The 24,491-nt window shown below is 47.4% G+C and overlaps 1 protein-coding gene and 2 long non-coding RNA genes across 7 annotated transcripts in view; 1 reads left to right on the top strand and 2 right to left on the bottom strand.

Annotated features, from left to right (window-relative positions):
- Positions 1 to 279: 279 nt before the first annotated feature.
- CCDC32 (coiled-coil domain containing 32) lies at positions 280 to 15,880 on the top strand. Of its 5 annotated transcripts, none has more exons than XM_044392496.3 (4): positions 280 to 375; positions 2,372 to 2,622; positions 6,332 to 6,488; positions 14,750 to 15,880. In XM_044392496.3, exons 2-4 carry the CDS (start codon positions 2,379 to 2,381, stop codon positions 14,928 to 14,930), a joined length of 582 nt encoding a protein of 193 aa, XP_044248431.1. In that variant the 5' UTR covers positions 280 to 375; positions 2,372 to 2,378; the 3' UTR covers positions 14,931 to 15,880. The 5 variants fall into 5 exon arrangements, with proteins under 5 accessions (XP_044248431.1, XP_026335797.1, XP_044248429.1 ...); XM_026480012.4 differs by lacking the exon at positions 14,750 to 15,880 and adding an exon at positions 9,191 to 9,864 and having other exon boundaries at positions 285 to 375; XM_044392494.3 differs by having other exon boundaries at positions 291 to 375; positions 2,367 to 2,622.
- Positions 5,076 to 8,048, bottom strand: LOC130542511 (uncharacterized). The gene is made up of 3 exons (XR_008957125.1): positions 7,910 to 8,048; positions 6,297 to 6,548; positions 5,076 to 5,399 (listed from the first exon to the last, which is right to left on the bottom strand). It is a non-coding gene; the product is annotated as an uncharacterized LOC130542511 (long non-coding RNA).
- LOC113242030 (uncharacterized) overlaps positions 13,965 to 24,491 on the bottom strand; it is a 34,452-nt gene continuing 23,925 nt past the window's right edge. The window contains exons 4-9 of the long non-coding RNA XR_006412069.3: positions 23,664 to 23,792; positions 23,499 to 23,568; positions 22,877 to 23,061; positions 18,768 to 18,851; positions 15,837 to 15,998; positions 13,965 to 14,584 (exon numbers count right to left, since the gene is read on the bottom strand). This is a non-coding gene — a long non-coding RNA (uncharacterized LOC113242030). The remainder of the gene's footprint in view (positions 14,585 to 15,836; positions 15,999 to 18,767; positions 18,852 to 22,876; positions 23,062 to 23,498; positions 23,569 to 23,663; positions 23,793 to 24,491) is intronic.

Here is a 24,491-nt window from a genome sequence, read left to right as displayed (position 1 = left end):
TTTGCTCAGGGAACCAAGAAAACTCAAAGGCCTTGGTAACTAGGCTTCCCTCTCCGAGAAGGGGGTGGGCGGAGGACGCTGTCCCCGCGCCGGGAACACTCAGAGGCCAGTGGAATCTACCTGTCCCAGAGAAGGTGGGGGCCCAGGGCATGTGACTCCGTTTCCCCGCGACAAGTCCCGCCTACCTTTTTCTCGCACTGTGTTCCTTATTTCCTTACTCCTGTTAACCAATCGCCGCACAGGACATCGCCAGGTTGGGCGGTGGTTGGAGGACTCCCGGGATCCGTCACTCGGAGACTCCGCCCCCTATTTCTTTCCAGCCTTCAGCGACGGAACTGAGCCGAACGTTTGTGAGCTGCGGGGCAGACGGTTGCGGTAGGTGAAGAGGGGCAGGGTGCCCAGCATTTTACCGCCCCAGTCCCATCCCGGGATACCACAGACGGGCCTCAGGGCCTCACTCATCCCGCCCAGCCAGTCCTTGTGGCCAGAATGGCTGAGGCCCGGGTCTGGACACCAGGGTTCCCTGCGCTGTTCTGGACTTCCTAGGGAGGAGGGGGGAGAACCGGAGCTTCGGTGCAAGCAAAGTTTTGGTTTGGGTGGGTTCAAACGACTTCGGAACGGGGTGGAGGTTCACTGTGGGTCCTGGCATCAATTCATCCAGGGCCGCTGTGACATATCTTCTGGGCGCTTACGTTGGCTGGGCTGTCACTTCAGGAATTATTCAGACCTTAGCCCAGGCAGCCTTCCTAATCTAAAAGATCCCTCCGGAAAGAAGGTGTCAACCTATTCTGTAAGCCTAAATAATTATGAAAGCCCCAGGGTGTGGTATTGGATGAGAACATGGATTTTGAAGAGGCACAGGTCTGGTTTCCAGTCAAGGAAACACCATATATCAGCAGGGTACCCTTGACTAGCCTTCTGATCCTCAGTTCCTTCATCAGTTAACCGATGGAAATGTCTCTTCCAGTGTTTCTATTAAAATAAGAACTTATAAAATAAGAATAATGTATATAGCCCAGCTTCTATATGTAATGAGCACATGGAGCGGGGCGCCTGGGTAGCGCAGTCGTTAAAAGCGTCTGCCTTCGGCTCAGGGCGTGATCCCGGCGTACTGGGATCGAGTCCCACATCGGGCTCCTCCGCTATGAGCCTGCTTCTTCCTCTCCCACTCCCCCTGCTGTGTATCCCTCTCTCGCTGGCTGTCTCTCTGTCACATAAATAAATAAAATCTTAAAAAAAAAAAAATGAGCACATGGAGCTTTTCATATGACATTACTTTCTCACAGTTTTCACCAGGAAGCATTTTTATTATCCTCGTGTATTTGGAACTCTGCAAGGCCTTTAGTCTGTGTTCTATTGAAAACAGAATTTAATTGGCTTAGAACAGAGTGGTTGCATTTTGGAGATCTTTGGAGAAAAGTGCAGAATGGTTGTCTCCACTGGAAATGTCTTAGAAACTTGTGTTACAACATACATAACAAAATTGGCCATTTTAACCATTTTTAGATGTGCAGTTGTGACACATATGGTTGTGCAACCATAACGATCATCCATCTCTAGAACTTCCCAAATTAAAGCTCTGTACCCATTGAACAGTAACTCCCATTCCCTCCTCTGCCAACCCCGTGGCAACCACCATTCTGTTTTTTGACTCTATGAATTTCACTGCAGTAGGTACTTCATATAAGTGGAATCATTCAATATTTGTCCTTTCATGTCTGGCTTTTAGACATTTTTTTTAAAGATTTATTTAATTGACAGAGATAGAGACAGCCAGAGAGAGAACACAAGCAAGGGGAGTGGGAGAGGAAGAAAGAGGCTCCCAGCAGAGGAGCCCGATGTGGGGCTCGAACCCAGAACGCTGGGATCACGCCCTGAGCCGAAGGAAGACGCTTAACGACTGAGCCACTCAGGCGCCCCTAGACATTTTTAAAAAAGAAACTTTATTATGAAAACAACTTGCAGGCAGAGCCAGAAGTCCAATTACCCTTTTGTCATCTTTATATCTGTAACATAGGAATCTAATAAAAGATACTTTAAGATTAGAGAAATTTCTTAGAAGCCTATTACCTTCTTCATTGGGTAAACAAATATGTAAGTACTGCATACTTATATCCTTTTTTATTTTTTAAGATTTTATGTATTTATTTGAGAGAGAGAGAGACAGGCAGCGAGAGAGGGAACACAAGCAGGGGCAGTGGGAGAGGAAGAAGCAGGCTCCCAGCAGAGGAGCCCGATGTGGGGCTCGATCCCAGAACGCCAGGATCACACCCTGAGCCGAAGGCAGACGCTTAACGACTGAGCCACCCAGGCGCCCCCTGCATACTTATATCCTTAAAGCGAGTCCTTACATTTCTGTTTTTCAGCTCAGATTCCAAATGAAAATGTTTGAGAGCATTGACTCTACAGCCACAAGATCTGGCCCTGATCTTTGGGCTGAAATCTGTTCCTGTCTACCAAATCCCGACAAAGAAGATGGTGCCAACAATGCCTTCTCAGACTCCTTTATGGATTCTTACCCTGCGGGCACAGGCCAGAGGGAGGCCCCAGATTTTGCTGTTCAGCCTGCTACAAAGCCTTGGGCTCCCTTGCAGGATTCAGAAGTGTATTTAGCATCTCTAGGTAAGTTAGGCGTGTTTTTTTTTTTTTTTTTTTTTTTTCTGAATCACAAGCCGGTGGCTTTAAGGAAGCATGTTGAAGTTCTGTTTCATCACCTGGTTTCTATTCTTTTTTTTTTTTTTTAAGATTTTTAATTTATTTATTTGACAGAGAGAGAGAGAGCACAAGAGCAGCAGGCAGAGGGATGGGGAGGGGGAGAAGCAGGCTCCCCGCTGAGCAGAGAACCCGCTGTGGGAGACAAGGGGCTTGGGATCATGACCTGAGCCAAAGGCAGATGCTTAACTGACTGAGTCACCCAGGCACCCACCCTTCTATTCTTTTTTTTTTTTTTTCAAAGATTTTATTTTATTTATTTGACAGAGAGAGACAGCGAGGGAGGGAACACAAGCAAGGGGAGTGTGAGAGGGAGAAGCAGGCTTCCCGCAGAGCAAAAAGCCCGATGCGGGGCTTGATCCCAGCACCCTGGGATCACGCCCTGAGCCGAAGGCAGATGCTTAATGACTGAGCCACCCAGGTGCCCCCCACCCCTCTATTCTTAATTATTATTGTTTTTTGTCCTCACCGCATGTATTTGTTATATGTAATTCTAGGGGGGATGTTTCAGGTTGGTTGTTGAGAAGGAGTACCCGTTTCCTCTTTTTTTTTTTTTTTTTTAAGATTTTATTTTTTAAGTAATCTCTACACCCACCGTGGGGCTTGAACTTATAAGCCCGAGATCAAGAGTTGCATGCTCTACTGACTGAGCTAGCCAGGCACCCCAGGAGCACCGTTTTCCTTGTATATCCCTTAAAACGGTCTTTGTTACCTCCTGCCTCTGTTTCATCTGAATTCTGCTTCATTTCTTGGCATTCCATAGAACCTTCTTGCCTACTATTGGTGGTCCATATATTCAGATAACTCAAAAGTGTCAAACATTATGCCATCCTGAAAGAAAACCATGACCCCAGAGCTGCACGTGGATTTCTGATGAAACTACTGTATTGAGAAACTACTGTGCTAGAAAACTGTTCTATTAAATAGATTGATTGTTGGAATGGGAGCATGTTGACATAAAGTTCATTCCACCTCTTGTTAGTCTTTTTTTCCCCCCAGTCCTTTAATTTTTAAAAATATTTCCTCAAATATCTGTCCTGTATTCTTAAGTATTAATATTTAGAGAGGCTCCAAATACAGGAAGGAGATTCGGATTCTCCCACACAAGTGAAAGAAAAATATCAGTCTAGGGAAGCGATTACTTTAGAATTGTGGTATCCTTCTATTATTAAACATCCATGAGACCCATCTACGTATCACAAAACCAGACCGGCAATAATTATTTGAGGAAGGAAAGGCAATTCAGGAAGAAGCTTTTGAGGAAGGACAGAAGGAAGAATCAGAATAGAGTTTACATGATCTCTAAGAAATATCTTGGAAAAACAAAAGGAGTTTTGTTAATGTACTGGAGGAAAAAGATAAGAGAAAAACACAAGTGGATGGATAACGAGAAAGATCCAGGTGTAAGGTGAAATTTGTCCGGAAGCCACCAAAGGTAGGAGAGTAACACTTGCAGCCATGGCCAAGGAGGTTGACAATTCTGTTCTGTGGCAGTCAGAACATCTGCTTAATGATGACAAGGAGAAGAAACAGCAACACTCTGAGAAAGCTGGAGAACCAGATCCTATGGCTTTTGGTACTCTGTGCCCGGGGGTTGTAAGAAACTTTCATGAATTTGGTGATGATTTGATTGGTGAAGACTGGTTCGGAAAGTTAAAACTCCACTGATCTTTTCTAAAATCAGTTAGGAAGATGATTAAGGGGCACCTGGCTGGCTCTGTCAGTAGATCCTGGCTCTTGATCTCAGGGTTATAAGTTTGAGCTCCATGTTGAATATAGAGATTACTTAAAACTAAAATGTAAAAAAAAGATGATGATTAAAATTTCATTCTCTGAGGAGGAGAAGAGCCATTTCTGTGCCTGTAGCAGAATCCGGGAGACAATGGCAGGCAGCCGGGGAGTGTGCAGTGGTGCGTTTCTGCCTGCCCAACTTAAATCACACCTGACTGGGGACTGAGCACGCTCAGAGAGGGCAAGACTTTTTTCAGCCCAAAAGAGTACCTTCCGCCTTTAGACCCAAGGCCAGACAATATAAAAATTGTTTTTATTGTCAAATAGACCTGAATCAAAAAGAATCTAGGGGTGACTGGGTGGCTTAGTTGGTTGAACATCCGACTCTTGAGTTTTTCTCAGGTCATGATGTCAGAGTCATGAGATCAAGCCCCTGGATTGGCTCTGCGCTTGACAGGGAGTCTGCTTGAGGTTCTCTCTCTCCCTTTCCTTCTGCCCAACCCCTCCCCACTCACATGTACGCTCCTTCTCTCTCAAATAAGTAAATAAATCTTAAAAAAAAAAAGAATCTACTATGAGCAACAGCTAAAAACTTAGCCAGCTCCATGTGAGATCTACATAATTCACATCCTCAAGGAGGCAAAAACTCCTCAAATATTTAACATTTCTCAACTGCAGGTTTTTTGCATGGGTAAACTCCTGGTGGTAACTTGCAGCAACAAAAGGTGGTTATTGTTTTGATGTGTGGGTGCTAGCTGATGTGGCTTGTTTAGAAATGAAAACAGGATTGCAAATCATAAAGTTTCAATTGGGTCTGGGCTTGATATTCACACACCCCCCCCCCGCCCCAAAAGGCCATCACTTACCCATTTATTATCGTTGAAGCAAGACTACATTAAAGCAGAAGGCAAATGGTGATCCCCTTCCTCCCCTTCTTCAGTCGGTCCACAATTACACTTAAAATGCAAAGAAGAGTAATTAAACATCTATCATCAGGAAGCCATGTGGACCGCTCTCATTGGGATTACAAGATGTTTGTTTTTATTAGGTTCTGACATCCAGGCCTCAAGTTGAATAACTCTGAAAAATGTTGGGAGATTGCTTTTCTTTAATCAAGAATTTAATCACACATAGAGATCTTAAAGGTCTCTTATTATTGAGTTCTCATCAAGTCAATTTTAGTGTCTAATGAACCATTGGATCTTTCATCATTTTCTCTAATTCTTTCTCATGAGATTTGGAAACTACTTCATGTCACTATAACAAAAAGAAAAATCATACACTCCTCAGAGAGACTATTTTCAAGGAGTTGACACATGTCAAGCCAGGGGAAACAAGTAATGCCTTCGAGAGATACCTGCTGGCTTCTGCGATTTCAAAGAAAACGTGCCATTGATTTATTTATGAGAGCCTATGGCTTTTTTCCTTTCTGGGGTTAACCGTGTATTTGATACAATACAGAATTAAGACATGGTGAAAGAAAAAGAAAAATGTACATTTTCCCTTTACCCGTCCTTAAAAAATGGGCTCTTTTGCAGGGAGTGTGGACGTACTCATCAGTGAGAAATTTTTTAAGTTGTCACCTCGCATTTTATTTATTTTTTATTTTTTAAAAAGATTTGATTCATTTGAGAGAGAGAAAGAGAGAGAGACACAGAGACAGAGCACAAGCCAAGGGGAGAGGCAGAGGGAGAGGGAGAAACAGACTTCCCGCTGAGCTGGGAGCCTGATGTGGGGCTCGATCCCAGGACCTGGAGATCACAACCTGAGCTGAAGGCAGACGCTTAACCATCTGAACCACCCAGATGCCCCTGTCACCTTGCATTTTAGACTTAGTTTCATTTCATACTCACTTTCCTTGTTAAGCTTCTTCTCCTCTTCTCTTTAGAGAAGAAGCTGAGAAGAATTAAAGGTTTAAATCAGGAAGTGACTTCCAAGGACATGCTTCGAACCTTGGCCCAAGCCAAGAAGGAATGCTGGGATCGGTTCCTCCAGGAAAAGTTAGCATCAGAGTTCTTTGTGGATGGACTTGATTCTGATGAGAGGTAATTGGTTCCCAGTCCAGTTCCAGGTGACAGTATTTCACGGGGGGCATTTCTCTTTCTCTAAAGAATTCAGGGAGAGTGACATTTGAGTCCAGATATTGGTTGGTATCAACATCAGCTTTTCTGAGCTCAAAATCATCCTTTTTACAGTTGCTCCATTTGCTCTTGGTCCAGTAGCAGATGTTGATATTTTTGCAAAAAAAGCCAATACCCCACCTACGTCTTGATCACAGATTGAACAGAATTGAGGAGAAAGCACTGTCTTCACTTCTAAGTATAGAATGTGCTTGAGAAAGTAGTAACCAACCCGCAGCTGGAACTGTGTCTTACTTATGACTCGCCATTGCCTTGGAGAGTTCCTGTCACACTGTAGGCATTCAAATTTGTGTAGACTGAATGAATTTCCTGAGCATCTGCTGTGTGAAGGCACTGCCCATGATGTCATGGGGCTGAGCGTGCTGGGGTGGAGGGGAGATGTAAGGAAGTTTTAGGAGCCCCCCTTTTTTTGGTCCCCACAACTATTCGGGGAGAGATGACAAATATATAAAAAGACATACCTAACAAAATAAGCATAAGAAAAGAGCAGGGTGAGCGGAAGTGACAGAACATGCTTTGGGAGGTGAGAGACCATGGAGCTCCCTGTGGGCTCTGGGGTTTGTGCCAGAGAAGGCAGGACTCGAACAGTATCTGCAAGGGGGGCCGGATGCAGAGAGGAGGAGAGGGCATTCTGCCGCAAAGAGAGGAACGATGCTCGACCTCTGGGAAAGAGACTCTGCCACTTCCTGGTTGTATGTTCTTGAGGAAGTAACCTGGGTGTGCCTCAGTTTCCTGCCCTGTAAAGCAGGAATAGTAGCTCTTCCCTCGTTGGGTTGTTGTGAGGGTTAAAGGAGTTACTATGTGTCAAGTGCTAAGAACAGACCTGGCACCTGGTAAGTACTAGGTAAGTGTTAGCTATGAGTAGTAGTCCTAATGGAATTTTAAAGTTCAGTAAGAAATGATTCAAAATAAAAAAAATCAGTGAGGGAAGTAAAAGCCTGAATTTTAACAAAACGTCTTAGGGAAACATCACCTAAGTTTGCAACATATCGTTAACATTGATTTTACGAGTCCCATGATGTCAGATGAAGATGTGGCTGCTTCATCATCAAATCGGGGACAGTAGGTGAATCAAACTTGTTAGTTAGATTTTACTTTTTAATTTGCAAAGCATTTTCCCTCACATTATCTTAAAGATTGTATCAGCTGCCCCCAGAGTCTTCAGAAATCAGTGTGGCATCTAAAATCAGACCAACTACCTACCTTCTGAGGGTTCAGAAAATAATACACATTTTGCTCTTTTCTGTCTCTAAAGACTCAACCCAATCAAGGCTTAAACTGCCCCAAACACAAGAGACTTGAAGATGCATGCATTTCCAACTCACCAGTAATCTGGTATTCTGTTCTCTCTTCCCTTGAATGTTTGCCTCCTTTCCAGTTCTGAGAAGAAAAGACAAAATTTGCTCCTGCCTAATTCTCAAGTAGGAATTCTTTTTCTTTTGAAATCAGATCAGCACCAAGGCCGAGTGAATGTTTCCGTGTGTTTATCAATACCTACAATGATGTGATGTTCCCTTTTCTGTAGAAGCAACTGAAACAATTCTGTGAAAAGTGTGGTAGATGAAGATGAAATGCTCCTGGAGTACCTCAGGCCGCTGAGCTGTGGACGCCTGTTCCCGGAGCTGCCCTCTGTGGGAACACTTCTTTTGATCAGTGTTAGAACAAATGCACCAGAAACAGTAGATACGCATTTATATGCAGACTTCAGAGTTTCTGTTTTAAACAGAGGCCATCTTGTAGGGCATTGTGTGGTTCTTCACGTATGTGAAGGCCAGGTAGGCGACCCTCCTCATGGCATGCCTTTGGCAGAGGAGTAATGGGCTGAGAAATCCTGTCTACCACACGGTTCACCCATTTTAGGTGTCTAAAATCTGCTGATGGCAGTTTGTGGCTTAAGACTTTGGGCTATTGAAGAGCACAGAATAAGGCTTACGTTATGTGTTATCATTTATAGTTTGCTCTGAAGATCTCATAAGCATGCGAGTGGAGGGTCTTGGGTACTTAAGGAAGGCGGGAGGGGGCACCCCCCCCTGCACAGATCCAAATCAAAAAAGAACCCTCTGGCATAGTGGCTATTTCTTGGTGGGAGAAATTGCTGCACAGATGTTTCCATCTTGGGAACTTGCTATAGGATGAAGTAAACAAAAAACCCCACAAACATGGTGCTTAGTGCAACTAAGTGCTGTAAGTATAATCGAGTCTCAGACTGCCTCAGGTATAGGAGATTTCAAGATGCTCACTAATACTCTGGCATTTATTTGAATGTTTCCTCCCTTGGACAATTTCCTCTCCAGTGTTGAAGAAAAAAAGGACTGAGGCGTAAGCTCTTCTGCTATTCTCGCCAAGCCTTCAGAGGCTGTGCATTTGAAGGGGGCCTGGTGCTGCTTATAGCCCAAGTGCCCACTAGGGGGTAAATTATGCCTCTGAGCTGCCAGGATGCACAGCTGTCAGCGGAGTATCGTCATTCTCCCCGTTAGCAGTGAAAAACAATTGTAGCAAGAAATTGGTGGTGGGCGGGAAGGCAGCATTTGAGTAACTGAGATAATCATTAAGTAATTAATCAGCCGGGTCTGATGCAGCCACCCTGTCCTCCTGCTCTCTCCTAGCACCTTGGAACATTTCAAGAGGTGGCTCCAGCCAGATAAAGTAGCCATCAGTACAGAGGAGGTGCAGTGTCTGATTCCTCCAGAGTCCCAGGTTGAGAAGCTAGAGGCCGGGGACAAGCCAGCGGCAACAGAACAATAAATTACGCACACACACACACACATGCACACACACACGCTGAGCAGCTGTCTTGGGTCCAGAGGGAACAGCGGAGAGCTCGGCGGAGCAGCAAGGAGAAATCTAGGAAGGGGGGCAAGCCCACCCGCCCACTCAACAAAGCAAACAGCTGTGGTCCCCTGAGGGCTTGCTTGGGGCTGGCGTGTGTGACTGTCTTGGATAAAGTGACTGACCCAGTGCATGCCGGATCAAGATACTGCTTTCCTTCGTGTCTCACAGCTTGCCGGAGCTCTGTTGCTGCAGGTGACAAAGTCCGCTAAGAATCTAGTGAAGCAGCAAGTATGAAAGTATTTGGAGAAACTGATACCCTTCGGTTTAATATAAGTGAGCCATATTTTTTCTTGCCTCTTCTGGATGGTCCTGCCTGCGTTCCCAGCATTCCCTTGGTTGATTGTCAGGGGTGAGTGGGGCCAAGGAGAATCAAGTCTGCCTCCTTGGACCCACAGCCCGTGTGGGGCTTCTCTAAGTTTGTAATAAATATAGGGACTTCAGGAAAAAAGGCTGCGCTCTTCCTTTGTCTGGTTTGTTCCTTGCGGAGAAAATGGACCAAAGTGTGAGAATTCGGGTGTTTGTGTGTAGATGTATATTTCTGATTTCATGCATGGTTTCTCCCCTAACTTCCTCTTGCACTTAAAAGGGGTCAGGCTTCAAATTAGACTTGTAAATATGGTGTTGGTATTTGACACCACTCCTGAATAGTACCCAGCTTGCTTGTGGCAGCTTTCCTGGCCGTTCTTGTTCAGTCTGTGTTGTCCATATAAAACTTTTCGCATCAGAATAGCTGTGTGTGTGTGGTGCTATTGACCTCCCCCCCCCCCCCCGCAGAGAGATGCTCCCAGGCGGTGGGGAGGGAAAGACAAGTGTGTGACAATGCAGAAGGGCGGAGAACCTCTGCCAGCCTTCTATTTTAACATGCACCCTCTGACAAGCCAGACCTCGGTGCTCTGAGGGTAGGATTCTGTGGCCAGGATTCTGTGGCTGTGGCTCCGTGGAGCTTCTTCCTGGATAATAGGTTTCAAGTCCCTAATGACGAACAGGGTGACCCTAAAAATCTGCAGAGAACATGTGCTCCTATCTAAATCAAGTATTTGCCTTGTCTGAAAGGATGAGAATCAACCAGGTAATTCCATATATTTGCTGAATCACAGGAATTTGGGGAGGGGGTAATTTCCAGACATATTTTCCTTTTCAAAAAATTGATTAGTGGTCTTAGCTGTATTCCTCCTGCTTTTTAATAGGATACCTTTGACATAAAGAGTGACCCTCTGTGTTCCCCGGACACTTTAAGGAAGCCAGACACTGACAATCATGTGGCCCTGGACCGAGCTTGCAAGTTGCTATCCCCGCCGTGGGGTTCAGGTGCTAGACCACACTCTTCCTACAGGGCCATCTGATGGCTTTCAGGGGGATGGATAGATTTTTTTTTTTTTTTTATAGACTGAGTTTTCTTCTGGGGATGCCTGGGTGGCACAGTGGTTAAGCGTCTGCCTTCGGCTCAGGGCGTGATCCTGGCATTGTGGGATTGAGCCCCACATCAGGTTCCTCTGCTGTGAGCCTGCTTCTTCCTCTCCCACTCCCCCTGCTTGTGTTCCCTCTCTCGTGGGCTGTCTCTATCTCTGTCGAATGAATAAATAAATAAAATCTTTAAAAAAAAAAAAAGACTGAGTTTTCTTTTCCCTGCATAATAAACAAAAATTATTCTTCTTCAGTAACAATTTAAGGAAAAAATCGGTAAGGTCTCAAAACCCTCTCCTAAAGAGCAGCTGATCATCAGACAGAGAATGTCTCCGTACCAGAAAGTAGTGTTTCTGTAATTCAGGCGAGATGCTACATATGAAAACCTGGGTGAGGTGTGGGAGGAAGGTCCCAGATCTTGGGCTACCTGCTCACTTAACTCTTTAGTAGAGGCAGATTGCCACAGAAGGGGGTCCAGTGAGTTGCAACTTTGATTTCTGATTGGTTTAGAGGTGACAACCTGAGTGATGGCTCTTTTTTTTTTTTTTTTTTTTTTTGGAGTAGGCTCCATGCCCAGCACGGCAGGGCTTGAACTCTCGGCCCTGAGATCAAGACCTGAGCTGAAGTCAAGAGTCAGATGCTTAACCGACCGAGCCACCCAGGTGCCCCAGTGGTGGCTCTCAAAACAAGTGAAGCACCATTTACCAAAACCAAACCTGATATTAGCTCCCAAAGCTAACTTATTAACATAGACTTAGCTTAGCTATTGAAATGGTACTAAACCTGAATCCAAGAGTCCTGGGTGCTGTCTTTATCTGTCGTGTGGCTTACTGTGCGATCACAAAGAAGTCAAATGACCTCTTCGTGTTCCATTTCCCTTTTAGAAATTCTGCTAACCATAGGAAAAACTGCATTGGCCAGAAATGCTGATTTGTTTCCTTTGACCCTGGAAATTCCCAAGGAACTCCAGTTGGCATTTCCTCAAATCAGTAAAATATGAGTTGAGAGGGCTTTTCTTATTATCTCAAGTGAAACAGAAAGAGCAAATGGAGCGATATTTAATGCTAACTCTTAGAGCCAAGTAAGGACAATTTCCAGTAGGACAACGCAGAAATGAGGTGGCATACCCAAAGAAGGCTGGGTTAGAACCAGGGAGATAAGTGACTGGTGACCACCACTGTTCTCTCCTGGCACGTGGCGCTCATCACCCAGGGCTTGGGCAGATCAGTGCTGGAATGGCACAGGCTTGCGGCCAGTCCTGTTCCAGAAATAGGCTCTGGATGTAGGCACAGAAAGTAAACAAACATCCCACCAGCTGTTGCCGGAGCCGTGTCCCTCCCAAGCCGGCCTGCCCGCCAGGACTATTGCTGGAAGAGGGAAAACGCCCTGGAGCCACTCCCTGGCCCTGCCGTAGAGTGACTCCCCAAGGTTGAGAAAAGCTCCAGCCACATGAAACAGGCAGTATTTTCCTGAAACTTCCGAATCACCCTGACCAGCTTTGGCCCTGCTTGAGTTGTAAGATTCACGACAGGACACCGCCATAGCGGTCTTAGGTTTGTGGGAGAGCTGTTTACTTGAACCCCGAAATGGGTTATTTGAGGCGCAGATTCATTCACTCAGTCAATATTTGTTGAGCCCCTGCACTGTGCATGGTGGTGAATAAAGCAAAGCCACATCTTCCCACGGGGAATGCTGGAGGGAGAGATATGACCTCGCTAATGAGCGCTGTAATCACGAGTGCTGCAGACTCAAGGCGTTAGCATAGCGAGCTTTAGAGCATATGGGAAGGAGCTCTGAGAGCCGTTGGCCAGTCAGGGTGGGAGGTAGGAGAGAGGCTGTGTTAGGGAAGCTGAGTCCAGAAAAAATGAGTAGCAGTCAGACCGTGAGGATAGAGGGAGAGGAACATGGGGGCACAGCAAAGTCCCAAAAGGGGAAAACAGCATGTACATAGGCCTAAAGGCAGAATAAAGTTTGGAGACTGGAAAGTAGTTCAGTATAGCTGGAGCATAAAAGACAAAGAAGAAAGCATCAAAAGGTGAGGCTGGATATTAATAAACAAGGCCAGGTGTGAAGGGCTTTGTAAGCCATGTTAAGGAGCTTGGATTTTATTGTAGGGGCAAGAAGGAGCTAATGGGTCTTTTTTTTTTTTTTTAAGATTTTATTTATTTATTTACTTATTTATTTATTTATTTACTTACTTACTTACTTACTTCAGGGGTGAGGGAGCAGAGGGAGAGGGACAAGCAGACCCCATGCCAAGTGCAGGGCTTGATCCCATGACCAAGAAATCATGACCTGAGCCAAAATCAAGAGTGGGACGCTTAACCGACTGAGCCACCCAGGTGCCCCACTAATGGGTCATTTTAAGAGGGGCAGTGACAGGATCAGATTTGCATCTAGAAAGACGGTTAGGGCTGCCACGGGTACCACATGATTAAACTGATTAGGGAAGCACAAATTCACACTTGGCAATGATATGCTTATATGAATAATGCAGTTAGGTGGCTTGGGGTTTTCCCTTATTTATATTTTCTAGCTCAATTTCTTTGAAGTTATTGTTTCACTATTACAGAACAAATAGAATCATGTTTGGCAGATTGCAAAGATGGACACGTCAGTATATCTCGTCCCACCCTTTCGTCCTACAGTACGTTGGCGACACTCTGTTGGGATGTTGGGTCAATACTCCCTCGCCTTGAACCCGGGTAGACCTATGTAACTGCCTTGCTAATAGAGTACAGACAAATAATGTGACTTCTGAGGCAGGTCATAAAAACATTCCACCCGATCCCACTCCCCCAAACATGTTCCTTGGTAGTTCTGAGCCAACATGTAAGATGTCTGGCTACCTTGAAGCCATCGTATAGAGTATAGTGTAGTCTATAGTATATGGAAGCACCACGGGGAGACAGAGGTGCTCCCAGCAGTTCAGGCCCCAGGCATCAGACACAGCAGAGATTCAAATGACTTCAGGCCCAGCCTTCAAGCCACCCCAGCTGACACCATGTGGAACAGAGACAAGCTGTCCCTGCAAGGCCCCGCAGATTTATGAACAACTAAATGTCATGGCTTAGGCCACTGAGTTCTGGACTCGTTTGTTACTCAGCAATAGGTAACTGGCACGCCATGACCCGGGTTTCGGATTTTATGGAGGTAATTTCAAGTATTTTATTTTTCAGTCCCTTCTGGTTTCAAATAGTTACAGAATTTTAAGACTTATGCTGGGTGCAGTATGGAGAGGAGCAAAATGGGATGCAGGGGCCCGCTGTGAGGTGGCTGCAGTTGTCTAAGAAAGAGAGGACAGTGACTTGAGGACTTCTGTCTCCACTGAGGAGATAGAATATGCTGCAAGAAAGCATCTCTCCCACCCTAGCAATGAGAAATAGCCAGATAATCTGCAAATCATAGCTTTTCTTGCGTCCTCAGGAAGCTGAGGTCACAAGGCAATGAAATAAAGCCTTTTCAAGGACAGACACACATGAACAGTTTCAACTTTAACAGAGCATAAGAACGAGGTGGCTGACCTACACGTGAGTAAGAAGAAACCAAAAAAAGTTTAACAGAAGTTAAAAGGCTCCATGAGGGCTAGCACGTCAGTTTAGAATAGCCGAGACTATTCCAGACACGGGAGAGTTGTACTCACAGGTAAGCTTTCTTCCATAGGCCTCCCCTGAGGTTCTGAGGAAAAGTGGGAGCAGGGCAGGAAATGGGAGAGGGCTTTCCTCCTCAGTGGTGCGAGCAACCAGGAGTTGATAAGGCGGCTGCTGGGGGAAGGCAAAAAGCCTCAGCTGCTTTCACAATCCTCTCCTATAAGCAAAAGCCTTAAGCCACTGGGGAAGGGGCAACAGATTCTCACTTCAGGGGGAGTCATAGAAGCAAAACTGCTTCTGGGTGAGGAATAATAACCTTTTTGCCCTTCTTTTACACAGCCAAAGATCCATTGCTTCAGTGAGGAAGAATGGAAGCCAAATCCCTCCATCCCAAAGGGAAAGCAGGATCAGCCATCACGGGCTACAGATTCAAGCAAGGGTCTGCTCTGCTGAGGGGGGAGGGCAAGAAACTCGGGCCACCCAAAACCAACCACAAATAGAAGGCAGAATTGGCTTTTAGAGGGAGTAGGGAAAAAGCCTCACTCTTGCCCGTGGGATGTGTCTAAGACTAAAGCTGAACAACAGACACACACATCCTCAACCCACCCCCCTGCGTGGCCTGCCCCTCCAGGAGCCTAGCACCACAGGGCGAGCAAGAGCAGTCTACTGCCGGTGGAGGGGCAGCCATGCAGGGAGGGCTGAAAAGCTGAGGGTGGAGCAGGAACCCAGGAAAACCCTCTGACACCCCAGTACCCAGTCTAAGCAGCCCACCACGAGAGGAATTCAAAGCCTGTGATGCACTGAAGTAATGGCGGGAACGACAAGACCCAAACCCTACCTGACCCCTTACTCAACTGATTCAACCCCTCAGACCAACCGAAGAGGCATGCCCACTCCCAGCCATAAATACCATTTACCTCAGTCCCTGCTGTTTATACAGGATGGGCAGTCAATACAAATTTATGAAACATACGAAAAGGCAAGAAAGAAAAAAACCCCAGTCCATCGTCATAAGATAAAGAAATCAACAGAACCAGACTCCCAGATGACACAGATTTTGAAACTACTGGATGGGGACTTTAAAATAATAATGACTAATATGCTAATGGATCTAGTGAGAAAGGGTGGGCAACTTGCATGAACATACGGGGAGTCTCGACAGAGACTTGGAAACTATAAGAAAGTCAGATGGAAATGCTAGAAATGAAAAACTTGATATCAGAGATGCAGTCCTTCCACAAGCTATTCCATAGGCAGGCACAGCTGAGGAAAAAAACCAATGAACTTGAGAAAGGTCAATAGAAATCATCCAAGCTGAAACACAAAGAGAAAAAAGGTGTAGGAGTAAGAAAAGAAAAAAGAGGGGCTTTTTTAAAAAGATTTAAGATTTTTAAGATTTTTTAAGTCTTTTTAAGACAATCCTTACTATCAGGGCGCCTGGGTGGCTCAGTTGTTGGGTGTCGGCCTTCGGCTCAGGGAGTGATCCTGGTGTTCTGGGATCGAGCCCCACATCAGGCTCCTCTGCTGGAAGTCTGCTTCTCCTCTTCCACTCCCCCTGCTTGTGTTCCCTCTCTCGCTGGCTGTCTCTCTGTCAAATAAATAAATAAAATCTGTAAAAAAGAAAAGAAAAGAAAAGAAAAAGAAAAAGAAAAAAGAAAACCAAGCTTCTGAGACCTGTGGGAAAATATCAATCTAATATACCCGTCATTTGAGTCCCAGAAAGTGAAGAAGGAGCGCATGGGGCAGAAGAAATATCAGAAGAGAGGATGGTTACACGAACGAGGATGTGGCACCGAGGGTAGAGAGAGATGGATGCCGGAAGCATGTAGGGGAAGAGCCACTGGAACTTGGTATCCGAGTGGAATGAAGTGTGAGGGAATAGGAAGAGGGAAGCATGGCACCTGGGCTGGGCACGAGGTAATGGCAGGTGGTTAGCAAGTGGGGGGGGGGGGCTGGGATTGCGGGCCTGGCTTAGCCCTCTGCAGAGCCTGTGCCCCGCGGGCGCGCCACCCTGCCTCCTACAGGCTAGGCTGGAGCAGCGGGTGGGCCTCTGCTCCCTGGTGCCCCGCCCCCCCGCGGGAGGGGGCGCTAAGCGTCCGCGTGCTGCCTGCCGTGAGTCAATGCGTGGCTAAGAGGTATAGGCATCTCCCGTCGTTCTCCCCACCTCCCTTTCCCAAGTGCTACACGTCGCAGATTGCTGTGAAGTAAAGGTTTTCTCTTCCCAGACAGGCGGGCTCTCTTCTCTCTTCAGGCTGACCTGATCCACTTAAAAAAATCCGATCTTTTGCAGATAAGCAGGGAGAGAGGAGGCAGAGGTGGGTGGGTGAGAGGGACGCTGCCTGTGCGTGCAGGCATGGGTGCACAGGAAAGGAGATGGGCTACTGAGAGTTTATGAGCATTTTTCCCCCTTTTAAAAAAAATAGGTTCCACACCCAACATGAGGCTTGAAGTCACAGGCCTGAGATCACCTACTGAGCCGGCCAGGCGCCCTGAGTTTTGGGGCATTTTAAAGAATAGGGCAATTTTGGCTTTTTATCTTACGTCCTTTTTGGATGAGGTTATCCACTGGTAACTCAGCAGATGCCAAGTGCAGCATGATTTTCAGCAGAGTGTCTGATCAAATAAATTGTGAGATCTGGGAGACAGGGTAGAGGGTGTAGGCCGGATGAGAGTGCAGTAGCGTGAGTTCACAATTGTTTGAACAACCATCTAAAAACTACGCTCATTGATTGATAAACTGACATGATGCTTGTTTCTTCTTTTTTCTCCTCCTCCTCCTTCCTCTCCTCCTCTTCTTTTTCTCCTCCTCCTCCTCCTTTTTTCCTCTGCCCAGCTCAACATTTTTTTTTTTTTAAGATTTTGTTTATTTATTTATTTGACAGAGAGGGAGAAAGAGAGAGAGCACAAGCAGGGGGAGCTGCAGGCAGAGGGAGACGGAGAAGCAGGCTCCCCTCTGAGCAAGGAGCCCAATCTGGGGCTTGATCCCAGGACCCTGGGATCATGACCTGAGCTAAAGGCAGACACTTGGGGCACCTGGGTGGCACAGCGGTTAAGCGTCTGCCTTCGGCTCAGGGCGTGATCCCAGCGTTATGGGATCGAGCCCCACATCAGGCTCCTCTGCTATGAGCCTGCTTCTTCCTCTCCCGCTCCCCCTGCTTGTGTTCCCTCTCTCGCTGGCTGTCTCTATCTCTGTCAAATAAATAAATTAAATCTTAAAAAAAAATGAAGGCAGACACTTAATCGACTGAGCCACCCAGGCACCCCAACATTTTTTTTAAAGATTTATTTATTTGAGAGAGAGAGAGAGCAGGGGAAGGGACAGAGGGAAAGAGAGAAGCCTGAAGCAGACTCCCTGCTGAGCATGGAGCCCCACCTGGGGCTTGATCCCAGGACCCTGAGATCATGACCTGTGCTGAAATCAAGAGTTAGATGCTTAACCAACTGAGCCACGCAGGCGCCCCCATTTATCAATGATTTGGATAAGTGCATAGAAGGCATCTTTACCAAAAATGAGAGGATAGATAATTGATTGGGCAACAGAATCAAACTCTAAAATTTTTTATAGACTGGAGTGATGGGACAAAGTATGAATTCTAATAGGGATAAATATGAAGACCTTCATCTAGGATAAAAAAAATCAACTCCACAATTAGAAGACAAAAACGAACTGTGTATTAGTTTGTTCTAGTGACATAAGCCAGACTCAGTCTAGATTATGCCACAAAGGGACATTGATTGGAAAGGACGAATGTAGAGCTGGCCTCAAGGTCAGCTGGACTAAGGACTTGGACAGGATCTTCAGTCTCCTCTTTCTTTCACTCTTAACTTGTCTCTATTTCTTTGTGTGTGGGTATAGCAGGCAGAGAACTGGGAGTTCTGCACATCATCCCAGTTTAGCAAATCCAGCCCTTCCCACTCCATATAATAAATCCCAGGGAAGGACTCTGATTGGCCTGCCCTGGGTTACATGCCATCGTTGGACCAATTGCTATGACCAGGGACAGGATACTTGTGTTGGCTGAGTCTAGGTCATGGGCCCAAACCTATGGCTAGAGGCACAGGGTGCTGTGGTTGGCAATCCCACCAGAACCACTTGAGAATGGGAAGTGGAGGAGAGTGCTGTTACCTGCAGAAAAGCACAAGGGATGCTGAGAAACCAAAACAACAGATGTTCAGTGTCTTTACAGTTCAATTGAGTCAGTAGTGTTGTGTACCTGCCAACATTTGTAATTCTAGGAATCAATAGTGGAAATGTACTTAGGGCTATAACAGTGTAAAAATACATTCTGCACTGGCCATATGACTCCGAAGCATCATCTGGGCACTATGAAAGAGGAACACTGACAAACTCACTCACAGTGCTGCCTGGAGGAGGGATCCAGAGTGAGGAGGCTCAGCAGATCATCTCATTTGGAGACACGTCAGGGCAATAAAATGTGGACTGGAAAGAGAAAATATGATAGACATAGTTGGCCTTAAAATATTTGGAGGAGTCTTAGTAGGAAAATGAAACATCACATACAACAGATAAACTATGACCACTGGGGGTAAGTTTCAGGGAGATCAATGACCATTTCTTTTTTTTTTTTTTTTTAAGATTTTATTTATTCATTCGACAGAGAGAGAGACAGCCAGCGAGAGAGGGAACACAAGCAGGGGGAGTGGGAGAGGAAGAAGCAGGCTCCCAGGAGCCTGACGTGGGGCTCGATCCCAGAATGCCCAGGATCACGCCCTGAGCCGAAGGCAGACGCTTAATGACTGAGACACCCAGGCACCCCACAGTGACCATTTCTTATAAGGTGAACTTTCTAATAGCTGTCCAAGGATCGATAAGGTTGCCTTATAAAAGGTAGTGAGTTCCCTGTCACTGGAGGTGTTCAATCAAGCACCAGAGATGTTGTAAAGGAGGTTCCTGTGAATCACAGAAAGTTGGATCAGGTGACCCCTAAGGTCCTTTCCAGTCATGAAAGTCTATGGTTGTCCATTGGAGATCTATAGGCACTTGCTGCTAGTAAGTCAGCCCTGGACTCCCCAAAATCTGGGAGGGAGAGGTGGTGAGCTCTTTTCCCTTCCTACACGATAACGACCCTTCCTAACAAACACCTGATCCGTTACAGTCAGAGGCAGAGCCCTCCAACAATTCTTATCTTAGCCCAGCCCTGTGGGACAGACTCTTTGGCAGGGAAGATCACAGCAAGACAGTCCTTGTGCTATTCTCTGTCCTCTGAACACCAACCATGAGACGAAGACTGGGATGTAGGCAATTTATTTTAGGGAGCGGGCAGGAGTAAGCAAGCAAGGAGAATGAGACAGGATAGGGTACACTGAGTGGTTCACTGTGGGCAGTTAGGGCTCAGTCCCCTGGGATCACTCTGAGGGGACTTAAAGACCACAGCTCAGAATTTTCCCCATTAAATGATGGGGAAATCTGGGCTCTATTCTGCCAGTGCCCATCGCTCAGTGGTTGAGGTTTGTCATTTGGGAGTGTTAAGCTCCTGCTACTTTCAGGCTCCCCTGCAGGGGCTGAGAAAAGCCTTCCACAGAGAAGGAGAGGGATGGTCTACTTGGATTCCTGGACCCAATTCCTTTTTTAAAAAAAATATTTTATTTACTTGGGGGGGGGGAGGGAGCACACAGAGGGAGAAGGAGAAGCAGACTCCCCGCTGAGCAAGGAGCCCGATGTGGGGCTCAATCCCAGGACCCTGGGATCATGACCTGAGCCAAAGGCAGATGCTTAACTGACTGAGCCACCCAGGTGCCCCCCTGGACCCAATTCCAAACAGGAGTGGGTGACTGGGTGGGGTTCTTCCCCACAGAACACCAAGAAATTCTCACACGCCAGCAGGCTGTCCAAGAATTCTACCTGATTCTATCATTATCTACCCAGAGATTGCAGCAGATTCCGCAGGGTAAGGGTTCAGCCCTACCAGACTGTCCCCCAGCCCCCACTTCAGATGCCGGTCGCAAGCCCCAGGTTGTTACTTGTGCTTCTGACCAACTGGCTACAGATTGGAGGCTCCAGCCATCTCCCCCTTAGATTCAATTAATTTGCTAGAGCCGCTCACAGAGCTCAGGGAAACACTTAACATTTATCAGTTTGTTAAAGGATGTGATAAAGGATACAAATCAACAGTCAGATGAAGAGAGACATAAGGTGAAGTACGGGGAAAGGGCCTGAAGCTTCCATGCCCTCTCCAGGCACACCACTCTCCACAGCCTCTGGGTGTTCACCAACTCTGAAGCTCTCCCAACCCAGTCCTTTTGGGTTGTTATGGAGGCTTCCAGGCATAGTCATGATTGAGTCACTGGCCATTGGCTGATTCAGCCTACAGCCACTTTCCCCTCCCCGGAGGTTCCCACCCTCTAATCACACAGCTGTTCCTCCTGGCAACCAGCCCCTGCCTTCGGGTGGGGTCCATAAGTCACCTTCAGTAATAACAAGACATTTATTTCGCCTTTCTGGATCGGAAATGTTTTCAGAAACTGTGGACAAACACCAAATATATCTGAGAAATATATCGTGGTCATCTGAATGACCACATACACATGTCTTACAAATCATCATAACACAGATGGGAAGCTGGGAGCATGCACGGGAACTGTCCCCCACAGCTGCAGCTGGACACCGAGGTGGTCTGCAGGAATGTGGAGCAGGGCATCACAGCAACTGCCCTGGTCCCTTTCCCACCCGGTCCAGGACCCGTCTTCCAGGGACAGCATCAGACCTTTGATTTTCACGTTCTAACGGCCTCTGCGGCCCAGTGGGTTCTCCAGGTTGGCTAATTCAGCATAGCCTTGTCTGATGTCCACCCACAGCTCTCTCGGGATGAAGTCTCCCTTCTGGGCTGAGCTCCCTCACTGGGCTGTCTGGGCTGAGGGCACCAGGGCATTGGGATCTCCAGGCTGCCACCTGTTCTATTCTACACCCACATGTGAGCTCAGAACATGATGACATTAGGGACACTGGCTGTATTGTTCAGTCTACAATGGTCAAGGCCAGAACTGGTCAAAGGCTGGATGGGCTCCAAGCTTCCTCTGCTGATGGCCTATTATTTCTTAAGAAGCAATGCTAAAATGACCGAGAACTCAAAAACCCTGAGAGATCTCATTCAAAGCCTTCGAGACACTTTGAAGATGGGGAATCAATGCACTAATGTGAGAGGCAGGATTCCCGGCCAGCCGTGGAGGACCAGTCCGGGTTGGTCTGTGATTGGCCTCCTTGGTCAGAGCTCTGAAACCCTTCTTTCCCCTGTTCCTCTCTACCTCTTACCCCACATTCCTGAGCCATACTCACTGTCCTTCCAGCCCTTCCTTCTGTCCTCTGTCCTCTGTCTTGATAGTTACCTCCCACCAGGGGGCTACATCACCTCCGTTGGTCATACCACTCCCTAATTTTCCCTCACATCTTACCATCCCCGCTCAGTGCTCTGATACCCATTTCACCACCTGGGAGAAGGGAGGCTGAGCTATAGGTATTTATATGCATTTGGGGTGAAATCAACCAAGTGTCTCCCTATGGCAAGGAGTGGGTGGGTGTGTGTTGGGGCGGGGTTCGATTTTACCATTGTTAGCTTAGGGCAAGGCAAATGGTTGGCCAATGTTTTCCAGCCCACGAACAGCCTGGCCAGCAAACCAACTGAAACCCCCCTGAGATGTCAGAGATGAGACAAAACACTGGATCCCCACCTGGCTCAAGACAAGGCATTTTACTGGGATGGGAGCGGGGCAGCGGGGGCTGACTCCTCTCTCACCCGTCCCCCCTTCCCTCTCTTCCTCCCTCAGGCCCTCTCCATTGCTCTTCAGTGGGGGCTTCTCTCTCCGGTGCCTCTTTGTCTCTTTTTTCCTGATTCGGTCTCAGACTCTGCTCTGCTTTGCTCATCAGCCCTCAGTCCCGCATCACTGAGACTCTGTCCCCATCTCACATTTTGCCTCTTCACATTCTCTGGATCCCTATATATGCTTTGTTTCTCGTTGTCACCGTCAAAGAGGCGGTGGGTGCCTCTGACTCGATCTGTTTTTCTGTCTGTCCATCTGTCCCTGTTCCCAGAGGCCCTTTAACTCTGTAACAGAGTGCCTTTTCTGAGAACGGAGCCTGGGACAGCCACCCAACGTGTGGAGTAGAGGTGGCTAAGGACATTTCCAGCCCAGCAGTCGTCATGGTAACAGCCAGGGCGGGCCAGGCAGGGGATGTGCCGAACCACGTGGGCTTGACCTTTCTGTGGGTGTCACATTTGAGCGGGAGCTGGGGAAAAACAGCAACAACTGCTTCCCTCTGGCCCGGCCCTCGGCCTTCCAGGCTGGGCTGAAAGGAGAGAGGGAGAGAAGAGAACTGGGACAGCTGGCCGCAGGGCGAGAGGAGAGACAGTCAGCCAGAGCCATCTAGAGGAACGGCGGGAGAGAGGGGGGCGAGCTCAGGCACGCACACACAGCTGCGGGCCGTCACCAAGACTCCCGTTGTGAACTGACCTGTGGAGGGCACCAGACATCCTTCCTGGAGGCTCCGCTCGCGCTCCGCCAGCCCGGCTCTGGGTAGGTGGTTACTAAAGGTCAGCTCCTGGCACTCGGCACTCGGAGGCTCCCTCCAGACTCCTTCGGATCAAATGTCACTTTTTCCATATTGCAAAAGCCTCTATTGCTCTAAGGAAAATATGCTAAAAGAAAAAAGAGCCAAATGATTCTTTCAAAAATAGAAATATTATAAATGCAAAAGTCCAAAGACACTCAAAATAAAAGGCATTCCAATCCTCCCTCCCCTTTTCCCCAGCTCTGAAGGTCCCCCCACAGTTGCTTCCCATGCCTGCCATGTCAGCGGGGAGAGACAAGGCTGGGTCCCGGGGCCATTTCTCTGACAACAGCACAAGAAGGGCCACCAGAATTTTGGTTGCCCATGTGGGATGGGGGCTTGGACTCACAGCCCTCCTCCCTGCCCACACACACCTGTCCTGCTCCTTATCTTTTCCCTGTGGGGCAGACATACAGGGACCAGGAAGAGGTGTCCACAGGTGTCCTGTTAACCCCGGGACCCCTTAAGGGAGAGGTGAAGGGTACAGGGCAGCCTCAGGTTAGCTCTATAGAGAACACAGCTCACCTGTGGATCTCATTTCTAGATTTTCAAGTCATGGCCATGCAAGAAATCTCAAGCCTTCTGGGAGACATTGCTATGGAAAATAAGACCACCAATTCAGAAAAATAAAAAAGTCTTGTAGATATACTGAAAATCTACATGCAGGAAAGACATGAAGGGGGTACTTACCAACCAAGACGTGGGTGATGACTTACCACACCAGCATTCCAGCCTTCTTTTATTCATCAGTCAGCCCAAAATCCCCTTGGAGAACTGCTGTTGAGCCACTCAGATAAGTGAAGGGGAAGTCTTGTGATTCTGGGGAGGAGAGGGGACGGCAGACCAAGCGGGCATAAGTCAGCATGCTTCCAAAAGGCTATTTGAAATGAGTCCTGATTATGTATGTTTGAAAGTGGTCACAGTGTTACCAGAGATCCAGCAGTTTTGAGGTTAACCTCTCTTTCTCTGACTCACAGGTTTGTGTGTGGTGGGTCTCTGTCTGCAAGTTGAATGACAGAACCTCCTAGTTCTTTCCCTACAGGATCATCAGTGACTCCTGCCCCCTTCCCTGGGGACAGAGTAGGTTCTGGGGACCTTCGGATACCTGGGACTCCAGAGCAGTGGGCAGAGGGCAGGAGGGAAATGGATGCCCTGCCGCCCCACACGAGGCCCAAGCTCCAGCCTTGCACACACGCACCGCACCGTCCCTCTCCCCTGGCTGCAGCTGTGTCCCTGTGTGAGCACGGGGCCTTTGGCTTCTGCCTAAGCCCCTCCCTCTAGCTCTGCCTTCTCTGCATCAGCCCCTCAGCTCACCCCTGGTCCCCCTCCTGCTCAGCACCTGGGGCTGGGACAGCTCCCCAGGGATTTTTTTTTTTTTTTTTTTTTTAATAGTCTTGGAGCACCTGCGCACCTGAAATGGTGTAAACTGGGGAACATGAGTCAGACAGGCAATTGCTCCCACCAGGCCTGTGGCCCTTAGAATCCACCCCTTCTCTCTCCACTCATGCTCTGGGCCAG

Source organism: Ursus arctos, unplaced genomic scaffold (assembly GCF_023065955.2).
Source record: "Ursus arctos isolate Adak ecotype North America unplaced genomic scaffold, UrsArc2.0 scaffold_36, whole genome shotgun sequence".
Taxonomy (NCBI): Eukaryota; Metazoa; Chordata; class Mammalia; order Carnivora; family Ursidae; genus Ursus; species Ursus arctos.
Note: the sequence above shows the minus strand (reverse complement) of the source record. Positions and strands in the feature narration are given on the sequence as shown.